This window comes from Sphaerodactylus townsendi, linkage group LG15 (genome assembly GCF_021028975.2).
Source record: "Sphaerodactylus townsendi isolate TG3544 linkage group LG15, MPM_Stown_v2.3, whole genome shotgun sequence".
NCBI lineage: Eukaryota > Metazoa > Chordata > Lepidosauria > Squamata > Sphaerodactylidae > Sphaerodactylus > Sphaerodactylus townsendi.
In genome coordinates this window covers 9,934,376-9,954,402 of record NC_059439.1, presented here as the reverse complement: position 1 = coordinate 9,954,402, position 20,027 = coordinate 9,934,376, and the positions used below count along the sequence as shown (strand labels likewise).

The 20,027-nt window shown below is 44.2% G+C and overlaps 1 protein-coding gene across 2 annotated transcripts in view; it reads right to left on the bottom strand.

Annotated features, from left to right (window-relative positions):
* LOC125445125 (junction plakoglobin) overlaps nucleotides 1-20,027 on the bottom strand; it is a 90,908-nt gene that overhangs the window by 18,288 nt on the left and 52,593 nt on the right. For both annotated transcript variants that reach the window (XM_048517988.1, XM_048517989.1), the window contains exons 2-4: nucleotides 5,041-5,264; nucleotides 3,007-3,260; nucleotides 1,850-2,088 (exon numbers count right to left, since the gene is read on the bottom strand). In XM_048517988.1, the coding sequence (XP_048373945.1) occupies nucleotides 1,850-2,088; nucleotides 3,007-3,260; nucleotides 5,041-5,257 (710 nt within the window). In that variant the 5' untranslated portion in view covers nucleotides 5,258-5,264. The remainder of the gene's footprint in view (nucleotides 1-1,849; nucleotides 2,089-3,006; nucleotides 3,261-5,040; nucleotides 5,265-20,027) is intronic.

The window sequence follows — 20,027 nt, the reverse complement described above, 5'->3', positions numbered from 1 at the left end:
TCACAATCCCATAATATCAGCATAATACAGACTGGTGTTACCAGAGCATTGTTTTGGGAAGGGGAATGTCAGGATGTTGTGTGTGCCCTGTCCTTGAATCTTTCTCGCCTGTCAGCCCTGGCTCTCTGCCTAGGCAGGGGTTTTTTGCTTCCACGTTATCTCTGCTTGCCTGTGTGAAACTATGTAATGTTTAATTTCTTGTGGCGGGAAAGAGGTTTGCTACACTGTTAAAGCTATTATCAAAGTTCTGAGTCTCTCAGAACTCGCATTGCCTGTATTCAACTATGACTGCCAGTACAATAAAGAACTGAGAATGGTTACTTTTGCCTGGACTTCGCTAGTTCATTACACAGTTAAGAGAATGGTTAAGCTCTATTGACTAGTTACATGCAAGTGAAGGATGCCTCCATAGCCTTGAACAATGAGAATGGTGAGCTATGGACCTGATGCCGACATGCAAGAGGCCAGGCCGAGAATGGCACGGCCTGACGGGGCGTAGGTTGGATAGGTGTAGCCAGTTCCTTTTTGGAGTAATTGGGTAGTATTGTTAGGTTGTCTTTTGCAGCAGTTATAGTTTAGCATGGAGTAGTTTTTAGTCTTATTGATGTAGTGTTAATATATTGATACATTGTCAACGTATTGTTGTACATGTATTGATCTATTGTAAATGTATTGACTGTCCACGTATTGATATTTTTGACATGTTGATATACTGTTATACATTGTTAATATACTGATTTATTGTTGATGTATTGCTATAATATGGATTTAGTATTGATATGTACTGATATGTATTGATATAGTGCTACTGTTATCGTTACTATCAAATTGTTAGGTTTGATGTGGTTAAGTCACCATCTGTAATCTGATCTATATTTTTTAGTTCTTGATGTATTTTATTAGTATTTATTCTGTTGTATATTGTTTTGCCATGTTGTTAGCTTCCCTGAGCCTTACGGGGATAGGGCAGGGTATAAATTGAAATACAAATACAAAAATGGGGTCTTGTGTGGTTTCCGGACTGTATGGCCGAGTTCTAGTAGCATTTTCTCCTGCATCTATGGCTGGCATCTTCAGACGACGCCAGCCACAGATGCAGGCAAAACGTCAGGAGAGAATGCTTCTAGAAAACGGCCATACAGTCCGGAAACCGCACAACATCCCAGTGATTCCGGCCGTGAAAGCCTTCGACAATACATTAAATACAAAAATATTCCTTCATGAAATGCTCTGAGGAGCTCCACTGCATCAACCCAAGCAAAGCTCCAAAACAATGTGGTGTTCAACAATGTATTTCCTGGCAACCACTCTTTTTCTTGAGGATAAAAACTAAAGGATATTTGCACAGAATTCATGGCTCAGTGGTAGAGCATTTGCTTTGCATTTCAGAAGGCCCCAGGTTCAATACCCAGCATCTCCAATTAAAAGGATCGGGCAGTTTTCTAAACACACTGGTCCTGCAACAATTCCAAGAAGAGGGCATTCCTGGGTAGACAGAGAGTGCCTAGTGCACTTGGAAACATTTCACATGCCAGGACACAGTCCTTAGATATTCTGTGACTTCTTCACAAGTTCATGGGCATATAAAAGTGTCTTTGGGGAAAATTTATTCCAAAAAAGCCTCAGAGATACACAATTTCCAGGAAGGCATAACACAGGATACCTTTTTATTAGTCTATAAATAAAATTAAACCCCAAAAGGCAAGAAAAAGCACTACTAGCCAGAGAAATCCAAGGGAGGGAGAAAAATTGGTACCCACAGACTGCAATTATGCCCTTCTAGTGAGAAGGCAGGCTTATTCTTATTCACTCTTGTTTCCCCTGAGATATGGCATGGGACGCAGATTACCTGAGCATGCGGACCAGAGCTGGGATGCCCCCAGACTTGAAGATAGACAACAGTCCCTCACGGTGGTGGGACAGGTTGTGGAGGATGCTGGTAGTGCAGCGGGCCGTATCCAGGTCACTGGTGTTTTGCATGGTGCGCACAACCGCAGCCACAATCTGAGGAGACTGCATCAAAGCGCGGCGGGACGCTTCCTTCTTAGACAGCTGGTTCACAATCATGGCGGCTTTGCTGACCACCACCTGGAAGAGAAAACAGTTGGTTGGCAACTTTATGGGATGGCAGAAAGACAGTGGCTGGGCTCTACTCCAACACTGCTCGCTTCTGATCACCCCATGAAGCTAGTGTATTTTGTGTAACCGAGTTTGCTTTTGTGAGTAACAGGAAGGTCAAGAACCAAAGAAGAGAAAAACAAATCGCTACGCTGTAGCATGTTCTACAAGAAGCAGAAATCTTATTCAGCAATTCCTCTGGTTTCTGTGATTCCTCCAAATATTATCTGTATACATCCAGGCGTACCTTTTTTTCAACACTGTAGCCTTGGAACAACCCTCCCCAATATGAATTACCTGTGACCAGAACAGAGGCGTAGCTGGGCCAAACTGTACCCGGGGCAGATTCTATGTTTTCCATCTCCCCCATAGGCCCTGCCCCCACCCCTTACCTTAGTTCAGGCTGGAAAAGTTCAGGCCTGTTCAGTTCACGCTGAAAAAAAGCCTTGGTGGGAACTATACTGTCCAGGAGACCTTGGGGCTCACAAGGTCCCCTGGGTAGTGTAGTTCCCATAGGACCCTTTTCAGGCCACCTTTCAGCCTGAACTAAGATAAGTGCGGGGGGGGCGTGCGCGCGCAAAGGGCCGTGGGGTGGGGGTTGGGCCAATCCCCCCCCAGGTATGCGCCCAGTACAATCTGCCCCCCACCCCGCCCTGTAGCTTCACTACTAGACCAGAACTACAGTCTTCAGCTTCTCTGCACTTCCGCAGAATTCTGCCACACAAACACGGCCCTTTCTTTTTTTGGCTTTTTTACCAAGTTGGCTACAGCTGCATTCATTCTATGCACAGGATTACAGAATGGCCAATGATGTTCCTGGCTGTGCTTTGCTAAGGAAACCCGCTTTACCCATTCCCCCGATCTCTGCCCAAAGCACCAGAGCCTTACCGGATCCTCATCATTCAAAAGCTTGGTCAGTTCAGGGATGGCACGGGTGGCCAACTCGGCATCATCCTGGTAGTTTATGAGATGCACAATGGCGGACTTGAGCATCTGTGAGGGCTCGGCCAGCCGTTGGACGTTCGTCTGCTGCCCTTCGACTTGGGTGCTGACGAGAAAGGAGCGGTCTTCCACTGTTTCCGGGTACATGGCTGCCCGAACGCGCTGGGCACGGGTCATGGCCAGGTGAGACTCCAATTCAGCTGCAAAAGAGGATGGGTAGGCCCTGATCAGCCCAGAAGACCATCCATGTTATCTCCCGCCCCAGGATTTCTATCTGCCACACAGAGAGATATTTGTGGAACAATTTCAGCTCTACAAGGAGTGGAACACTTAGCATGTGAGTGAAGAGATAAGACGGGAGTTAATTAGGCAGCGCGATAAGGCTGCTGTTAACACAAAGCTGCTTAATTAAAAAAAGGAGAGTGGGGACTGGTTGCACAAGAGCTTCATTTTAAAAAAAAGAAAACAATAGGGCCAGGGGTGGAGAAGGGGAATCACTGCAGCACACTGGTAAGTGGACTGCAGGGACAAGCATGGGAAAGAGAGCTGGTTGCCTTTGCAGCACCCCATAATCTCACAGTCTTTGGGTTTTTCCTGTATATATGTCACTGCCTTCCCCACTCTCTTTCACAAGAGTATCAGTGTGGCTTAGTGGTTGGAGTGGGATCCAGGAGACCTCTGTTTTCTGCGGCGCCTGTTTGTGAAACCTCGGCAGGCCAACTCCCTTCAGGGGTTTTCATCGAAAGGGCAGTGCAGGAGCGATGGTGGAATTTCCTTGGCAGTAGCCTCCAAAACAGAGTAATGTAAGAAAAGGAAAGCAGCTTAAATGTTGTCGTTTTTAATTCTGCAGAGCCCGTTTTAATTTTGGGTCTGTTCCTTTCCTTTTTAAAAATATGTGATGATCTTAAATTTTCTAAAAAGCCTGAAAAACAAGCATATCAAATATAGTGGGGTGTTGTGTGATTTCCAGGCTGTATGGCCGTGTTCTAGTAGCATTTTCTCCTGACGTGTTGCCTGCATCTGTGGCTGGCATCTTCAGATGCAGGTGAAACGTCAGGAGAAAATGCTACTAGAACACGGCCATACAGCCCAGAAAACACACAACACCGCAGTGATTCCAGCCATGAAAGCTTTCGACAATATCAAATATATATACTGTTCTCCCTTCCACAGCGCAGGGCTTAGGGCCATAGCACCCCCCGTGATCCAGAAAACCATGTAAAACTCGAGATGCAAAGGTCACTGTGCAATCACCGCGAGACGTCACGTGAGAGAGAGGCATAAACACACTTTGAACCACAGTTCCTTTTACTACAAATTTAATTTTAAGGAAAAAAAATTGGGCAGCTGTTCTTTTTCTTGTGCTATGTCCCCCTAGAGGGGGTTAGCGCTGACATTTTCTTCGCCAAATAGCTCAATTTTGGGCATTTTCAGGGGTAAGGTTGACAGCGCACATGTCTTCATTTATTTTATTAAACAGCTGTTCATTTATTTTATTAAACAGTTATGTCATTAAAATTCCCATTTGCAATACTTCCTCATGCCGACCCGCAATATACCGAAATCACAATTGGGAAAGTCGCATCAGGGAAGGGACAACTGTATTGCAAAAACCTCCACGCCCTAACACAAGGGTCCCCAACCTTTTTGAGCCAGCAGGCACATCTAGAACTCTGAAAGGGTGTAGCAACAAAATAGCTGCCAGGAGGCAGAGCCAGACACCGAGTAATTGCCACAGCTTACTGTCAGTAACATGGTGCAGATCTTTGTGCTGTGGTAGTAGCTGCTGCCAAAGCAACGTTTAAAACCATCTGCACACCGAATCAAATCCCCAATAGTCAAGCAGAAGCCTTGGTGGGCAAAAGGTCCCACCCAATTCCTAAAAACACTTGGCAGGCACCAAAAAAGGTGTTGGCATCACGTTGGGGATCCCTGCTCTCACACACTGGGGGTGATAAACAGAAGTAGAGAAATAAGTACCTTGGGTTTGGGGTTGCGGTCCTCCAGCCTGGCTGTAGGTGGTGGTTTTCTTTATGGTATATTGCTTGCCATAGAGATCGTCGTCATCCACCAAGCACTTGCTGCTGATCGATGGCACCTGGGTGTTGACCCCGGAGTGGATCCCTGAGTCATAGGTGTAAGTCTGTTGCCATTCTGTCACCTTGATGGGCTGCTCCATCATATTCACCACCTCCATGGCTGCTCTGGAAGAACCATAAACCATAAGAGGATTAACACATGACTCTAAGGACCAATAAGGTGTCTTGCTCAATATCTAGTTCAAGACACTAACCAAGCCTGGATACATAGTACATTAGTGCTGTACTAATCAAGAATGTCACTTCTTGCTGTCTGAAGCGAGCAACTCAAATTATTAGAGACTCCCCACACCCCAGACCAGAAGTGACAGCCCCCACTCTTCACCGGCCACAACACTTCAACTACATATTGGGAATCCCACTTTCCTAAAAGCAAAAAGGTAACTTTCAAGCCATTGAAATGGAATTGGAGATGTCTTTTAGCCTGATCGATAGCACACGCTTGGATATGCTTCAGAAGCTGTTTGGTTGAGTTTGTAGCAGAATCATTCTTAAACAGAAGAAGTACTTTGACCCTTGGAAGTTGAGGTAGGAACACTAAACTGCTCATAGAGCCCTTTGGGAGTGGGCGGTCTATTAGATTTAACTAACTAACTAACTAACTAACTAACTAACTAACTAACTATAACAACAACAACAACAACAACAACAACAACAACAACAACAACGGGCAGGGCAACAAGAATCTATATGAATGTTGCAAAACTGTGAACATTTCAGAACTTCGCAGTAACAGTGCTACACATGGAACCTGCCCGGTTTAGATGTAGTAATGCAAAACAGTTTTGAATTACATGCAGTGACAAGTACCCAATTCACTGCAGCCAAGGAGGGAGCAGCTGAGAAGCAACTGCTTCTTGATATACAAAGACATTCTCACATTGCATGCTTTCATCATTGCCCCTTTTGAGACCCGCTATTAGGATCATCGGGCTATTTCAACTGGCAGAGAGTTCCACATGTCAATACAAGAGGAAGAAAGATTGCGTGCGATTCTTGTATGTGCTGGATTTTAGGGGCAGCATATTTAGCCTCGTACATGCAAGTTTACCAATGTAAAATCATCACAAGGTTACTGTGGTGATCGATAACCGAGTCTTCAGCCACTACAATCAGAATTTTCATCACTGCCTGACACCAACTCCAATTGAATAACTTTCCAAGGGGGAAAAATCTTTTTATTTTGGTTCCAAATCTTCAAGCAATAAGGATAAAGCATGCGAGAACCAGCCTGTAGTTGGCAAGTGGCCACTTTTTAGTTAGTTCTGCATTTTGCAGCAGTTTATAAAACCTGCAAGTTGTCTGCGTGCCAATCTGAAAATAAATCTGGTTGCAATACGGAGATGAAGAAAAAGCAGCCAGCTCAATCCAGCGAACAGCAGGGAGAAAGCACATGTTTTATAACTGGCAAAAGAAAACTGTGGAAGTTGATGCGTTGCAGTTTTAAAAGTTTGGAACATTACTTTTTGCTCTCTTGCTTGTTTGAACGTTTTGTCAAAAACCTGGAAACTGGTGCCACTGGTACCACTGGTTTGTTGTGCAACTGCCAATTTGTTGAATGAAACTCTCTGCCTTCCCCGTAAGCTCTTCAGGGCAGAGATCAATATTTTTTGCTTATATTAACCTGGAAAGCAGCTGGTACAGTTTTGATGTTGTAATAAAATATTAACAGTAGCAGGTTATTATTAACATCAATATTAACAGCAGTCGTATTATTATGGTAATATACTGGTGTTCATTTTGATTACTACAGTAGGCTATTTTTAAAAAACTTGCCTTTCAACTGTGGATCGTACTGGTTAAAAGGCAATCCTTGGAAATAAAACTTAATTTTGCTTGTGCTAGAATTACGTTCTTCTGCATTTTTCCCTTTTAAAAAAAAAAGGAGGAACACCATACACAAAATTGCCATGTTGGGCACATACTTATTTAGCACAACTCTATGCTTAGAAATTCGTGTTGAGACACGAATGGAAGCGCCAGTGAGGAGAGGCAGTTTTGGTATGCTGAACTACCCTGGTTTCTTGTCAAGATGCGGGGCCAGGTGAACAGAAGTAAAATTTCTGGATCGGCTGAAATAAACCAGTCCGCGTGGAACTCCTTTGCAAGGCAGGAGAGGAAATAGGCACATTCATTTCTATTCTTATTAAGCAAGAAAATCATCCAGCAACCAAAAGAGAAGGGATGGAGTTCTGAAAAGTTTAAAACCTCCTAAAAGTAACTCTCATTTCTAGACCATCTTGGAAAAAAGCCTAAAAAGAAAGCATGCTTCATTTCCAGTACACACACATCCCTTTGCTCACTGCTGCCAAAAGAAATCTGAGCAAACTGCCACCACTTTTCAAGAGGACAGGAGAGAAAGCCAGCCCACTCACCAGAAATCTAACAGCTTCTCCAGGGGGGCGGGGAGGAGTGGTCCAAGGGATGGAAATCTTACAGAAAGAGGGCCGGCTGCCTCAGACAGACCTCTCTCTGCTCACCTGCCTGCTTTCTTTCTTAGGATAGGGAGTGACTCTGGAGAACGCCTTCTCAGTGTCTTCGTCCCCCCGCTCCCACACACACACACAAGATATCAGCCTCACCCTCTGAGCAGAGCCAACACCCCATGCTAATTCTATGGAGTAGTAACTTGGGAGGAAAGAGATGACGGTTGAGGATGATTAAATGTGGTTGGAGTAGGGAGGAAGAGAAGAAGAAGGTGGGGAAGAAAAGAGCGGTAGAAGTCATTTCGGCCGTCACATCTTAAGGGACGGGCACAATTCTCAGCCAAGGCAGTCCCCTTTGAGAGAGGCTCTGACCCCTTCTGCACATGCAGAATAATGCACTTTCAGTCCACTTTGCAGCTGTATGGAACAGCAAAATCCACTTGAAAACAATTGTGGAAGTGGATTGAAAGTGCATTATTCTGCATGTGCGGAAGGGACCTCTGCATGTAGTTCTTGCGCAGTGAGGACCAAGCGGAAAAGCACAGCTATGGTGCTGGTCCAGAGAGTACCCCTATCAAATGTATCCAGCGACACCTTAATGGTTAACAAAGTTTATTTTGATATGAGCTTTCACAGGCAACTTCTTCAGATAGGCATGGGATGGAAAACCACACAGGGGTATTTTTACAGGGCGGGTGAAGGTAAGAAAGGAGTGAAGGCTTGGTGTGACTTCATCATACTCTGTCTTAGAGAAATATGTTAGTACGCTCAGTTGAGGTGCAATCGAAAGAACTGTATGGAGCGGCTGAGAGACCTGTATGCTTCTGCATGAAAAAATATAGACCCAAATGAACTTGAGAATTACCATTCATTTTTACTTTGTCAAAATCAGCTGGGAGTAAAGGTGAGTTGGATGCCAATGTTGTATAATTTTGTATAATTAAACTGAATGCCAAATGTACCTTTAATTTCAAAAACGGATGGAGGGGAAGCGGGGACAGGTAGGCATTAGGATCCAGGAGGAGTATTCTACAACAAGAAGGACCAGCATATTGAATTCTGTAGCAGAGGAATATACAACGCTACCAAGATATTTTTTTCTGAAATATATATGAGCTTTCGGAGTGTAGATCTCAAACATAAGGAGGAAAGGGAAGAGTTGATTTTGTTTTATTTTGCATGATGCTAACTCAAAATGGTGGGCGCAACAGGCAGGTTCTACTAATAGTCTGTAGAGGCACTAAAATGCTCTTTTATCAAGATAGTGAGCTTACTAGCCCTCAGAATAGAGGTTCTGACACAAGCAGCGCTTAAAATAACTTTTAAAAACCTACCAGAGAATAGGGACAGAGGCGGGGAGAACTGGGCAGGCACTATGACCCCGGCAGAGCATTACACTGATGGTCCAAGTGGCCACAGATTCATTCAGCATTGGGGTTCTTTCTTTCAGTGAGCCAGGTTATAATAGATTTACCAACGAGAGCCTTCCATGTTTTAGAAGCACTGTAAGCAGAACTTCACTACTATATACAAAACTGTGTCATCTTTATCAGTAAGCAAATAGTCAACCATAGTAATCAGAGCAGCGATTCCCAACCAGGGTTCCGCGGTACCCTGGGGTGCCGTGAGCATGTCCCAGGGGTACCGCAGCAACACTACTGGCCCCCCTCACTTTTGTGGTGTCTCCTGCCGGTGCCAGCAAGGACATGGAGCTGGCCCAGGAGGTAGAACCTGCCGCAAGTTCAGCAGCCAATTCCCGCAAACGCCCCCCCCCCCCCGGTGCTTTCCTTCACCCTGGGAGGGGAAGGTGGGGGGGGGGCAAGCAGGGGCACTGGGAGGGGAAGGTGGGGGGGATGGCAGGGGTACCGTGAGATATGAAGAGTGAGGTCAAGGGTACCATGATGTCGAAAAGGTTGGGAAACACTGCATCAGAGTGTCATAGGTGGCCAAACGTTCTGTGCAACAGAAGTAAAATTAGACAGATCCTATCGTGTCTGTACCAGTCACAATAAAGACATGAACAAGTATTTCTATTACACCAGCACTACAAGGGCAAATATGGGCTTCCATAGTCCAATGTAGAAACCTCCCTGTAAGTAAGGCTTCCGGGAGAACATTAAAACGAACTCTAGAAGCTCAGGCATAAGATGGAACTTATCCAGATGCATATCCACCTGCGGCCACCTTAGGCCAGTCTCAGACTAACTCACCTCATGCAGTTGTTATAAGATAAAAGTGAGAAGGGGAGAATCACATATGTTGCCTTGAGCTTTTTGCCAGAAACGTGGGATAAAAATGTGACAGGCAGATTAGCACTCCTAAGGCATGTTTCTCCAGACGGACACTAACAGTTTACCTAAGATTTCCAGGTCAAATAAAAAAAGGTGCCGGGCAAGTCCTCCTTCGCTCTTGTAGGCCTTTACCTTGCGAGCCACAGGCTAACAGCCCAGAGCCCAAGGGTGTGAGCCTTGGGCCATGCCCAGTCCTTTCGCCTGCCAGCATGAAGGAAATAAAAGAACGCCAGCACAGCTGAGATCTTGTGCGGTCAGTCAGCAAGATGTTCCCCAGCAATTCCCTCCCATCTCTTTGGACACCTCTGGCTAAATCCACACCTTTGTCCAGCAATTCCTCTTTCTTGGTCATCACCTTTTCATTGCTGTGCTGGTCTTCTTCCACCAGCGCATACAAAGGTACACTTCATTTCATTCTAACAGCTCTGTGGAGTTAGTTAGGCTGACAAACAGCAACTGGCAAGAGGCTACCCAGCAGCTGATAGAAGTTCAAGATCCAGCAATTAGCCAAAAGCTACCCAAGAAAAAGAAGAGGAGTTGGATTTATACCCCACTTTTCTCAATCCTCTCGAAGTGGTTTACAAGCTCCTTCCCTTCCACTCCCCACAAGAGACACCTTGTGGGTGGGATAGGTGGGGCTGAGAGAGTTAAGAGAGAACTGTGACTAGCCCAAGGTCACCCTGCAGGCTGCATGTGGAAAAACAAAACTGGTTCATCAGATTAGGATCCGCCACCCTTCATCACGACACCATGTAAGTTCTCAAGATAACACAACTAAGCAGGGATTCGAACCTTGGCCAAGGTGGCAGTTTCTCTTGATTGTATAAACCAGCCTTTGGGGAAAGTTTACCTGCCCTGCAGCCAAGGGATATGCGCTGGGATACAGGAGAGGGGTGGATGGCTGAATGTTTTCCCACGCCCCCGAAAAACACACTAAAAGACAGCATCCTAGTTGCGTGAATTTAGTATAACCTTCCTCCCACCGTGTCCCCAAAGGTCTTTTATTTGAAGACTGCTATTCTGTAGAGGTGCAGTCAAGCAGGCACCCACACACCCCCTGAAAAAGTTCTGTCACTCCATTCTGCTAATTATGTAGTAGTCTTAAGTAAAAACAGATGAGCAAATATCATAGTTATATTTAGGGTACAATTATATTACGGGTTTGAAATGAACTTAATTACAGTAGCTTCTCCCTACACGACCTGGGAATCACAGTTTGGGGTGGCGTTCAGCTCAGGGATGGTGGATCTTTCACAGACTAGCAACTGTAAGAATTGGTGGTGTGACCGTAGTTTTCTGGGCTGCATGGCCGTGGTCTAGTAGTTTTTGCTCCAAACATTAAACACTTGGAGAAAAACTACCAGACCACAGCCACACAGCCTAGAAAACCCACAACAGCCAGTTGATCCTGTTTGTGGAAGTCTTTGACAATGCAACTTTAAGAATTCACTGGGAATCAGAGGCGGCAGGGAAGCCTATCTATCTATGTTCATAATGCAGACACGCCCAAGGAGGAAAAGCTGGGACTCAAAAGGAGGCCACGCCATTTGTGTGGTCAGAGCTGGATCCTCCTTCCGCGGAGAGGATTAATGAGAACACACCCAAGTTAGGAATGGTAGCTTTCCCTTCCCCAAGGGAACCGGTCAGGCAAGTTATTCCCGACTCCAGATGCAGGCGGATTAAAAAGGCATACATATTTCTGAAAAACAGGACTTCTCAACCAGGGCTGACACTCCCTTTACCAGCAGCTAAGTAAGCTAATGTAGGATTGCGAAGAGAATCTCAGCACACCCATCCATGTTCCTATGCACTGAGGCCAAGCGGGCCAACAAGACGAGTTTGAGCTACCGTATATACTCATGTATAAGTCGACCCGCATATAAGTCGAGGCACCTAATTTTACCACAAAAAACTGGGAAAACTTATTGACTCGCGTATAAGTCGAGGGTGGGAAATGCAGCAGTTACTTGTAAATTTCAAAAATAAAAATAGATACCAATAAAATTACATTAATTGAGGCATCAGTAGGTTAAATGTTTTTGAAAATTTATTTCAAAGAAAAATAGTAAACTAGTTCTGTAAGTAGAAAAGAGGGTCAACAAGAACAATATGGTCTCAACAATAACTGTTTATGTTAGCAGTACCAACATTTCAGATTATCTTTAGGAGACCCTCCTGATGATACCACCCAGGTTTGGCGAAGTTTGGTTCAGGGGGTCCAAAGTTATGGACCCTCAAAAGGGTAGCCATCTACTATTAGCTTCCATTGGAAACAATGGGGGATGGGTGCACCCACTTTGGGGATCCATAACTTTGGACCCTCTGAACCAAACATCACCAAACCTGGCTGGTATCAGCAAGAGATTATCCTGATGATACCACCCAGGTTTAGTGAAGTTTGGCTCAAGGGGTCCAAAGTTATGGACCCTCAAAATGTAGCCCCATCTACTATTAGCTCCCATTGGAAACAATGGGGGATGGGGCACCCCCTTTGGGGGTCCATAACTATGGACCCCCTGAACTAAACTTTACCAAACTTGGCTGGTATAATCGGAGTGTCACCTGATGATACCCTGCAATTTTGGTGCCACTAGCCTAAAAACTGCACCCCCTGGTGGCCGACAAAGTAAAAACCCTAAAATATTTTTTAAAATACACCTCACTCGTGTATAAGTCGAGGGGGGATTTTTCAGCACAAAAAATGTGCTGAAAAACTCGACTTATACACGAGTATATACGGTACTTGCTTTGCCTTTGGGGTTGCTTCAAATGTTCTGCTTTTACCCAAAAACCAGTTCTGGCCAGGAAAAGGTAGCCAGGAACAATCAATGTTCTCATCCCATCGACAGACGTCACACAGACACAGACATAGGCACAAATCTAGATGTCTTGCTTCCTTCCCAGCCAAAAGTGCTTTCCCAACAGGAAACTCGTGCAGCTTCTCTCTAAAATATCACAAGGTAAATACACAAACAGGAGTCTTTCCTATGCAGAGGCAAGGCAAGATTTTGAAAACTACCAGTAGTAAAGACAGGAGGAGAACAGATCTGGACAGAAAACATTCTTGGTGCATTATGTCCATGCCAATTGGAGGGGAAGGAGAGAAGTGAAGCTACGTCATTATGGTTTTCCATCTTGGGCACTGAAATATTTTGGGCTGGCCTTGAACTCACAGTGAATGCTATGCAAGATGATCATTAAAGGAACCTACTCCCCCGCTGAAATTTTCAACAGTTGTTATCGCCGCTATCGAAGTTAGTAGGTGCTGCTGGGCATCTGAGGCCAAAATGTTCCCACCCCGGGCAAGAAACTACAAGAAACCTCCAGGAGAGATAGAGCTGGCGTTCCATTTCACACCTGCACTTAGCTAAACCCAATAATATTTACATGGGGCAAAATTCATTTTTAAAATATGATTCCTCAAAAGTGTACCCATTAGCAGACAAGCTTACTAAAGCCCCTTTGGTTATCATTATGGCTGCCCAACTACATAGAAGTGCCATCGTACAACATAATTGAGCAATGTATTCCTGACAACGAACCAGAAAAAGCAAAGGTTGCTGGGAAGTGTAGTCCTTGGCCATCTGGGAAGGCCCAGATTCCAGCTGCTCCTGGGGGGTCAAGGACTACACTTCCCAGCCAGCCCTTGCAGTAGGAAGCCATACACCCCCATCCCCTCCCCTGGTGTGCTTCTCCCTATCAGGACTAGGCCCCTGTGGTGAACTTTGGAGAACATCCTGCCCAGGAACACGGGACAAATTGTGCCAAGGTGCAGCTAAGCCAGAAGAGCCCATGTGGAAAGGGAGGGGAGCGTGTGTGTGTGTGTGTAACCTGCAAGTAAGCTTTTTCCTCACTGAATAATTAGATTAGATTTTCATTATCTGAGGTAAATAGCAGGGCCAAGTGAGGAGGAAAGGCAGGAGGGGCTGGTCTCCCTGGTGGGTGTCATTACCCTACCAACAGTTTTCTGGAGCCTGCTGTATTTGTTTGTACAATGGGCTTCACTGCTAGTAAGGAGATAGACTCACAGATGAATGAAAGTGTACAGTCGCATCTGAATGCTTACAAACACTCCTAACTAGAAGTGGTAAGAGGCTGTAAACTCCACCTGCAGTTCAAGTCTAAAGTACACTGCCCTGGTTGCATAGTTGTTTGTGCCACCACTGAATCATATGGGGCCTCAACCTCATGAACTCAACCTCATGAACAAAGAAGTCTGCCTCCTACTGAATCATTCCATGGTCTATCAAGGTAAGGGCTGTCTACTCAAGATGGGCAGCCTCCAGGATTTCAAGCAGAGGTGTTATATCACCTACCACATGTTCCTTTTAACCGTGAGAACTTCCATATGACAAGCAGATGAGCAGCAGTGGCATAGTGGTTAAGTGCATGAGCAGCAGTGCATGGCACAGTGCGTAGTATATGAGCAGCAGTGGCATAGTGGTTAAGAACAGGTACACTCTAATCTGGAGAACTGGGTTTGATTCCCCGCTCTGCCACTTGAGCTGTGGAGGCTTATCTGGGGATCCAGATTAGCTTGTGCACTCCCACAAGCGCCAGCTGGATGACCTTGAGCTAGTCACATTTCTTCGAAGCTCTCTCAGCCCACCCACTTCACAGGGTGTTTGTTGTGGGGGGGGGGGGGGAGAGATTGTAAGTCCCTTTGAGTCTCCTTACAGGAGAGAAAGGGGGATATAAATACAAACTCTTCTTCTCAGATGATCTGCTACTGAGCTGTGGCCACTTCCTTCCTTAAGCCACCCAAGACCATACTAAGTGACAGTGACTCTGTAAAGTGACTCATTTTCAGGTAGCTGTGGTGAGATGGTTAAAAAGCCCTACTCAACATGGCAGATGCTTCCTACATAGTTTTTAGAATGGTGGTGGAAACAGCATCACAAAAGGTAAAGTGACACCTGAGCTTGATGATCGGTCCATAGGCTAGGCAGTTTATGAAGGCTGGTCTTCCAGGTAACAAAGCGCACACGGATAATTTGAGATAATTATCTTGACCTGGAACCACACGGCAGCCAGCTGGTCAGCTGGACCAACCCTGTAATGAATGTGCCCCAGGCGGAGACACACAGAAGTTGCTTCCTCAAAAGCTGGGTACCGAGCACAAATTAATGCTGTCGCAGGGCAAAGCTTTCAAGCATTAAAAAAAAAAAATCTGCACATGATCAGTTGGCAAAGGAAAAAGGTGATGAGTTAGATAAATCCAGGGCCGGGGGAGGGAGGGGGACTGTATAGGGACTGTATGTGTCTGTGGTTTCTATGGACACAACTTGACATTTTCCTCTTAGAAACAGACTTTCTGGAGGTCACAGTTGAAGGGGAAAAATTTCCCATAGCTATCTTTCATCATGCTTCAGTAATTATTTTTTCTTTCGGGTTTTAAAGCTACCAGTTCCTTTTGTGCTTCTCTGACTTCAGAAGAGGTTTTAGGTATAGCTATTTTTAAAGTCTCCCATGCTTGGCTTCTAAAACAAAAACACTGTGACAGCTAACACTCCACAATGCTATCAAGTAGCTGCAGAAGAGGAGGACACATCCTTCTTGGGAGGTTCAGCCCTGGCAACTTTAACCCTGTACTGTAAGTTTATCGATCTGTCAATGGTAGATGGTATATTTTAAGAAAATCAATGCCATAGTGGAGTAGTGGATAAGAGCGGCAGACTCTAATCTGGCAAAGCAAATGTGATTCCCCACTCCTCCACATGTGCAGCGGACTCTAATCTGGAGAATCATAGAGTTGGAAGAGATCCCAATGGCCATCAAGTCCAACCCCCTGCAATGCAGGAACACACAACCAAAGCACTCCTGACAGATGGCCATCCCGCCTCTGTTTAAAAACCTCCAAAGAAGGAGGTAGTGCATTCCAGTGTTCAGAACAGCCCTTACTGTCAGGAAGTTTTTCCTGATGTTTAGGTGGAATCTCTTTTCCTTCACCTTGAACCCATTACTCCTGGAGAACCGGTTTTGTATTCTCTGCTCCTCCACATGAAGCCTGCTGAGTGACCTTAGACTAGTCACAGTTCTCTCAGAACTCTTTCAGCCCCACATACCTCACAAGGTGTCTGTTGTGGGGAGGGGAGGGGAAGATGATTGAAAATAGATTTGAGTCTCCTCAAAAAGTGGAGAAAAGTGGGGTATAAAAGCCAACTCTTCTCATTGTTAAGACACTTCCATTTTAATACTGCAAACCAGCACTTCGATTGACTTGCGCTGTTGACGTATGAAGCTGCTGCCTACTGAGTCAGACCCCCTTGGCCTCTCAAAGTCAATACTGGAAAAAGCTTCCTTCTCCACAGTATCAAACAGAGGTCTTTCACATCACCTTCTACCTGAGCTTTATAACTGGAGATGATGGGGCCTCAACTTGGAAACTTCCGCATCCCAAGCAAATGCCACCACCACATACCCCAGTCTTTCAATAAGCCCGGTTCGAAATAAATTAACAACTTGCCTGCTCACATGCAATGGCCATTAAGGATACATAGGCAATCTGAAAGGGGGGGAATTCTAACTCTTCCCATTTGCATGGATGTCCCTGATAGTCAGGTTGAAATTATGGTAAGTAGGGAAGTAGCTGGATTTTTAACAAAAGGTTGTAAGATGTCATCATCTTTCCTATTTGTTCAATTTCAATTTTAACCTTTAATGGCATATACATTATTAGTATGTTTCCATTTAAAAAGAAGAAAACATTTAAAACGTTTAAATACGGGTGTTTAAAATGCTTTCCAGGAATTTAGCCACTGCCAAGGTGATCGATGGATTACAGTCACTTAGCAAAAAGCGAGTGGTCTGGAACTTGGAGTACTCAAGTCTTGGAAGCAACAAAGGGTAAATTAAAATCATGCGCAGGTTACTGTGAAGACAGCATTCCAGAAGAATATGAGTTATGGTTTCTATAGATCTACATCCGCAACGGATGTTTAGAGATCTGGAGGTATCTCCCTGATGTTTAGAGATCTGGAGGTATCTCCCTGAGGTTTCCGCTGATGGGAAAATATTGAGGCGTGCTAACATGAATGCACGACGTTGGTAAATGGATAGCAGAGATGAGAGATATTTGGCTCTAGCTCTGTAGCTTGGTTGTATTCCAAGGGAGCAAGGAGAACATACAGCCGCCTTTGTTGGATAGAAACGATGATGTTCCAGATCCCTCAGTCTTTCGCGGATCTGATTGAAAATATGCAGTTCACTGTCAGTCCCAACACTGTCCAAATCAAATCCTATGGTTCTGATTTTATCCTCGATGGCTTTAAACCAATAGAATTGAAAGTTATCTTTTAAAAGATTTAAGTTTATATCACCTGCAAGTGATCTAAAATGTATTTTGAGCCAATACTTTATGGTGGCAATCCAAGCTTCTGTTTCCACATATGAGAGGCCAACTTCGAGACATAAAGTTGGATAGGTGACACTATTCAGGACTCCCAAAATCCTTCTCAGAAAATATGCTTGAATTTGTTCAATATCACGCTGGAAGTAAGCTTATCCAAATTGGGATGCTCGTAGAGGATTTTAGGCAACAACTTTGCTTTGAAAAGAATGTTTTAATATGGACTTTTTTACTGATTGGTTTCCTTTTCCGTAGTAAAATTGGATTATGCCAGACATGGTATGGTTGAAGAGATCAAGCAGGATCTATGAAGGGACCATTTTAGATTGTATTGAAAAATGATCCCTAAATATTTAAAGGATTGTACCTGCTTGATCTCAATAATTGTTGATTTTCCAGGAAAGAGGACGCCAGTTTTTTTGGAAAAAATACGATTATTTCCTTTTGACTTTTCACTGTTTTCTTAGATTTTAGTTTGTTGAGGATCACAGTAGTCCAAAAAAAAGCTCTTAGATATCTTTTTTTTGGAGTCCAATGGATGTTTGGGGATAAAATAACAAGCTGTCGTCAGCGTAGAGAAGGAGTGGAACGGAACATTCTCCAATTTTAGGGGGATGGCCATTAACTTTAATAAGGTGATTTTGAAGATCGTTTGTGTAGATGTTAAAAAGATGAGCTGCCAATACGCATCCCTGTCTGACCCCTCTGGTGATTGGAATTTTTTCAGATAATGTACCAGTTTGATCTAATTTGACTTGACAAGTGGTATTACTATATAGTTTACGTATAAGCATAAGTAGTCATGGCTCCATTTGGAGATAAGTTAATTTTGACCATAGGATACTTCTGGAAATTGTATCAAATGCGCTACTCAGATCTACAAAAAAAAAAAGGAAGCTGCATATAATTTTCCTTGACCCTTGGATTGATATTTGTTTGCCAAAGTGTAGAGGGTTAGGCAGTGATCCATGGTAGATTTTCCAGATTTAAACCCAGCTTGTTCTCAGGGCTCCTCCGTGATGTTGTTTTGCAGACATCCATGTTTTAACTTACTTTCGAGGTATTTAGTATAAACCTTCCCAATTATGGACAGGAGGCTGATTGGTCGAAAGTTTCCAGGATCGTTGGTAGGTCCTTTTTGTGGATTGGTATTATTATTGATGATAACCACGTCTCCGGGGAGTTGAGCCATATTGGTCGATGTAAGTGAACAATTTCATTACCGAAAACTTCAAGAATTGGGATTCACTTTAATTCAGTGTCGTAATTTCAGACAAGGACTCTCACTGGGGATCCCGGCATCCAGTCCAGGCGTCTTTATTTTTTCTTAAGACTTCTTACAGTAATGAATTCGATAGTACATTTTGCCTCTGGAGGGGTCCACATTGGGAGATCCGTTAATTGTGGTTCACTTTTGCCACTTCAATAAAAAAATTACTGGGTTCGGTTAAAAGGGTTGAGTAACGCTATATCCATTGCTGTTCAGTGATAGTTGTTGTGTGATTTTGATTACTAGTGCCATTTACAATTGACCAGAATTTCTTATTATTGTTGGAATTCAGGGCTTCATGGAGTATATGCCATTGTTTGGTTTGATAAAGTTTTTTCTTTTCCTTAATGATTTGTTGATGAAGTTGTTTTAATTCCTTATAAGAAGCCAGGGTAGAATGGTGATTAGAGTTAAGAAGATTCTTAAAGTCTTTTCGAAGACGCCTTTTGGATTGAATACATTCAGCGTCGAATGCTAAGGGAATGCTGAATCAGCCCCAACCAAAACAGTTTCTAAACAAACAAGTTCAAGAACCATCAGGAAAGAACTCTGGGCTTAAGGGGCAATTCCTACATCTTTATGCACAGCAGCCAAGATGATGACTGGTAACAGAAATAAAGAAGAGTTTGGATCTATACATTGCCTTTTCTCTCCTGTAAGGAGACTCAAGGCAGCTTACAAAATCCTTTCCCTTACTCTCCCCACAACAGATATCTTGTGATTAGGCCAAAGTTACCCAGCAGGCTTCATGTGTAGGAGTGGGGAAAGAAATCCAGTTCACCGGATAAGACTCCACAGCTCATGGGGAGGAGTGGAGAATCAAACTGAGCTCCCCAGATTAGAGTCCACCACTCTTAACCACGATACCATGTTGGCATCAAGCAGATTTCAAACAAACTGTAGATTCCTCTAATGTGTTCTTGATGTCAGATTTGATTCATCCTTCAGTGTACCACAGCACGAGACTACGAGTGTTCATAAAGTTTGTTTTTGTGGGCTGCAAAGTTTGTTTTTGTGGGCTGCAATTTCTAAAGAACAAACCATGGCTTGCTGTTCCTACAGGATTCGTGTGGCCTCCTATATGTATTTTATTATCCAGGGATCCCCAAATGTTTTGGGGATGTAGGTAGGGCCAGGTAGGGTTTTTGTCTAGTATGGATTCAGATTGCTACAGCTTAACTTCAGAAACACGGTGTAGATCCTTGTACTGTGGTGTCAGCTCCTGCCAAAGCAATATTTTTTTTTAAAAAAATCTGCATAGCCAATCATGTTGTGGCTGGCTTTGTCTCTTGCGGCAGCCATTTTGCTGCAGCCCTCACCATGCCGTGTCAGATTTCCAAACATGCTCACAAAATCAAAAATGTGGGACCCCTGTATTACTTGTTGGAAAAACCTAGAAAAGTCTTTGGGACTGAGGTAGAGAAGAAAGCAGAGGGAGTGAACCAGGCCTCACTCCCTTTTTTCAATCACAGGAGGCTGTAGTGCATGATACAAACATACTCTTATTCCAAAAAATAGTTCCTGGGACCACTG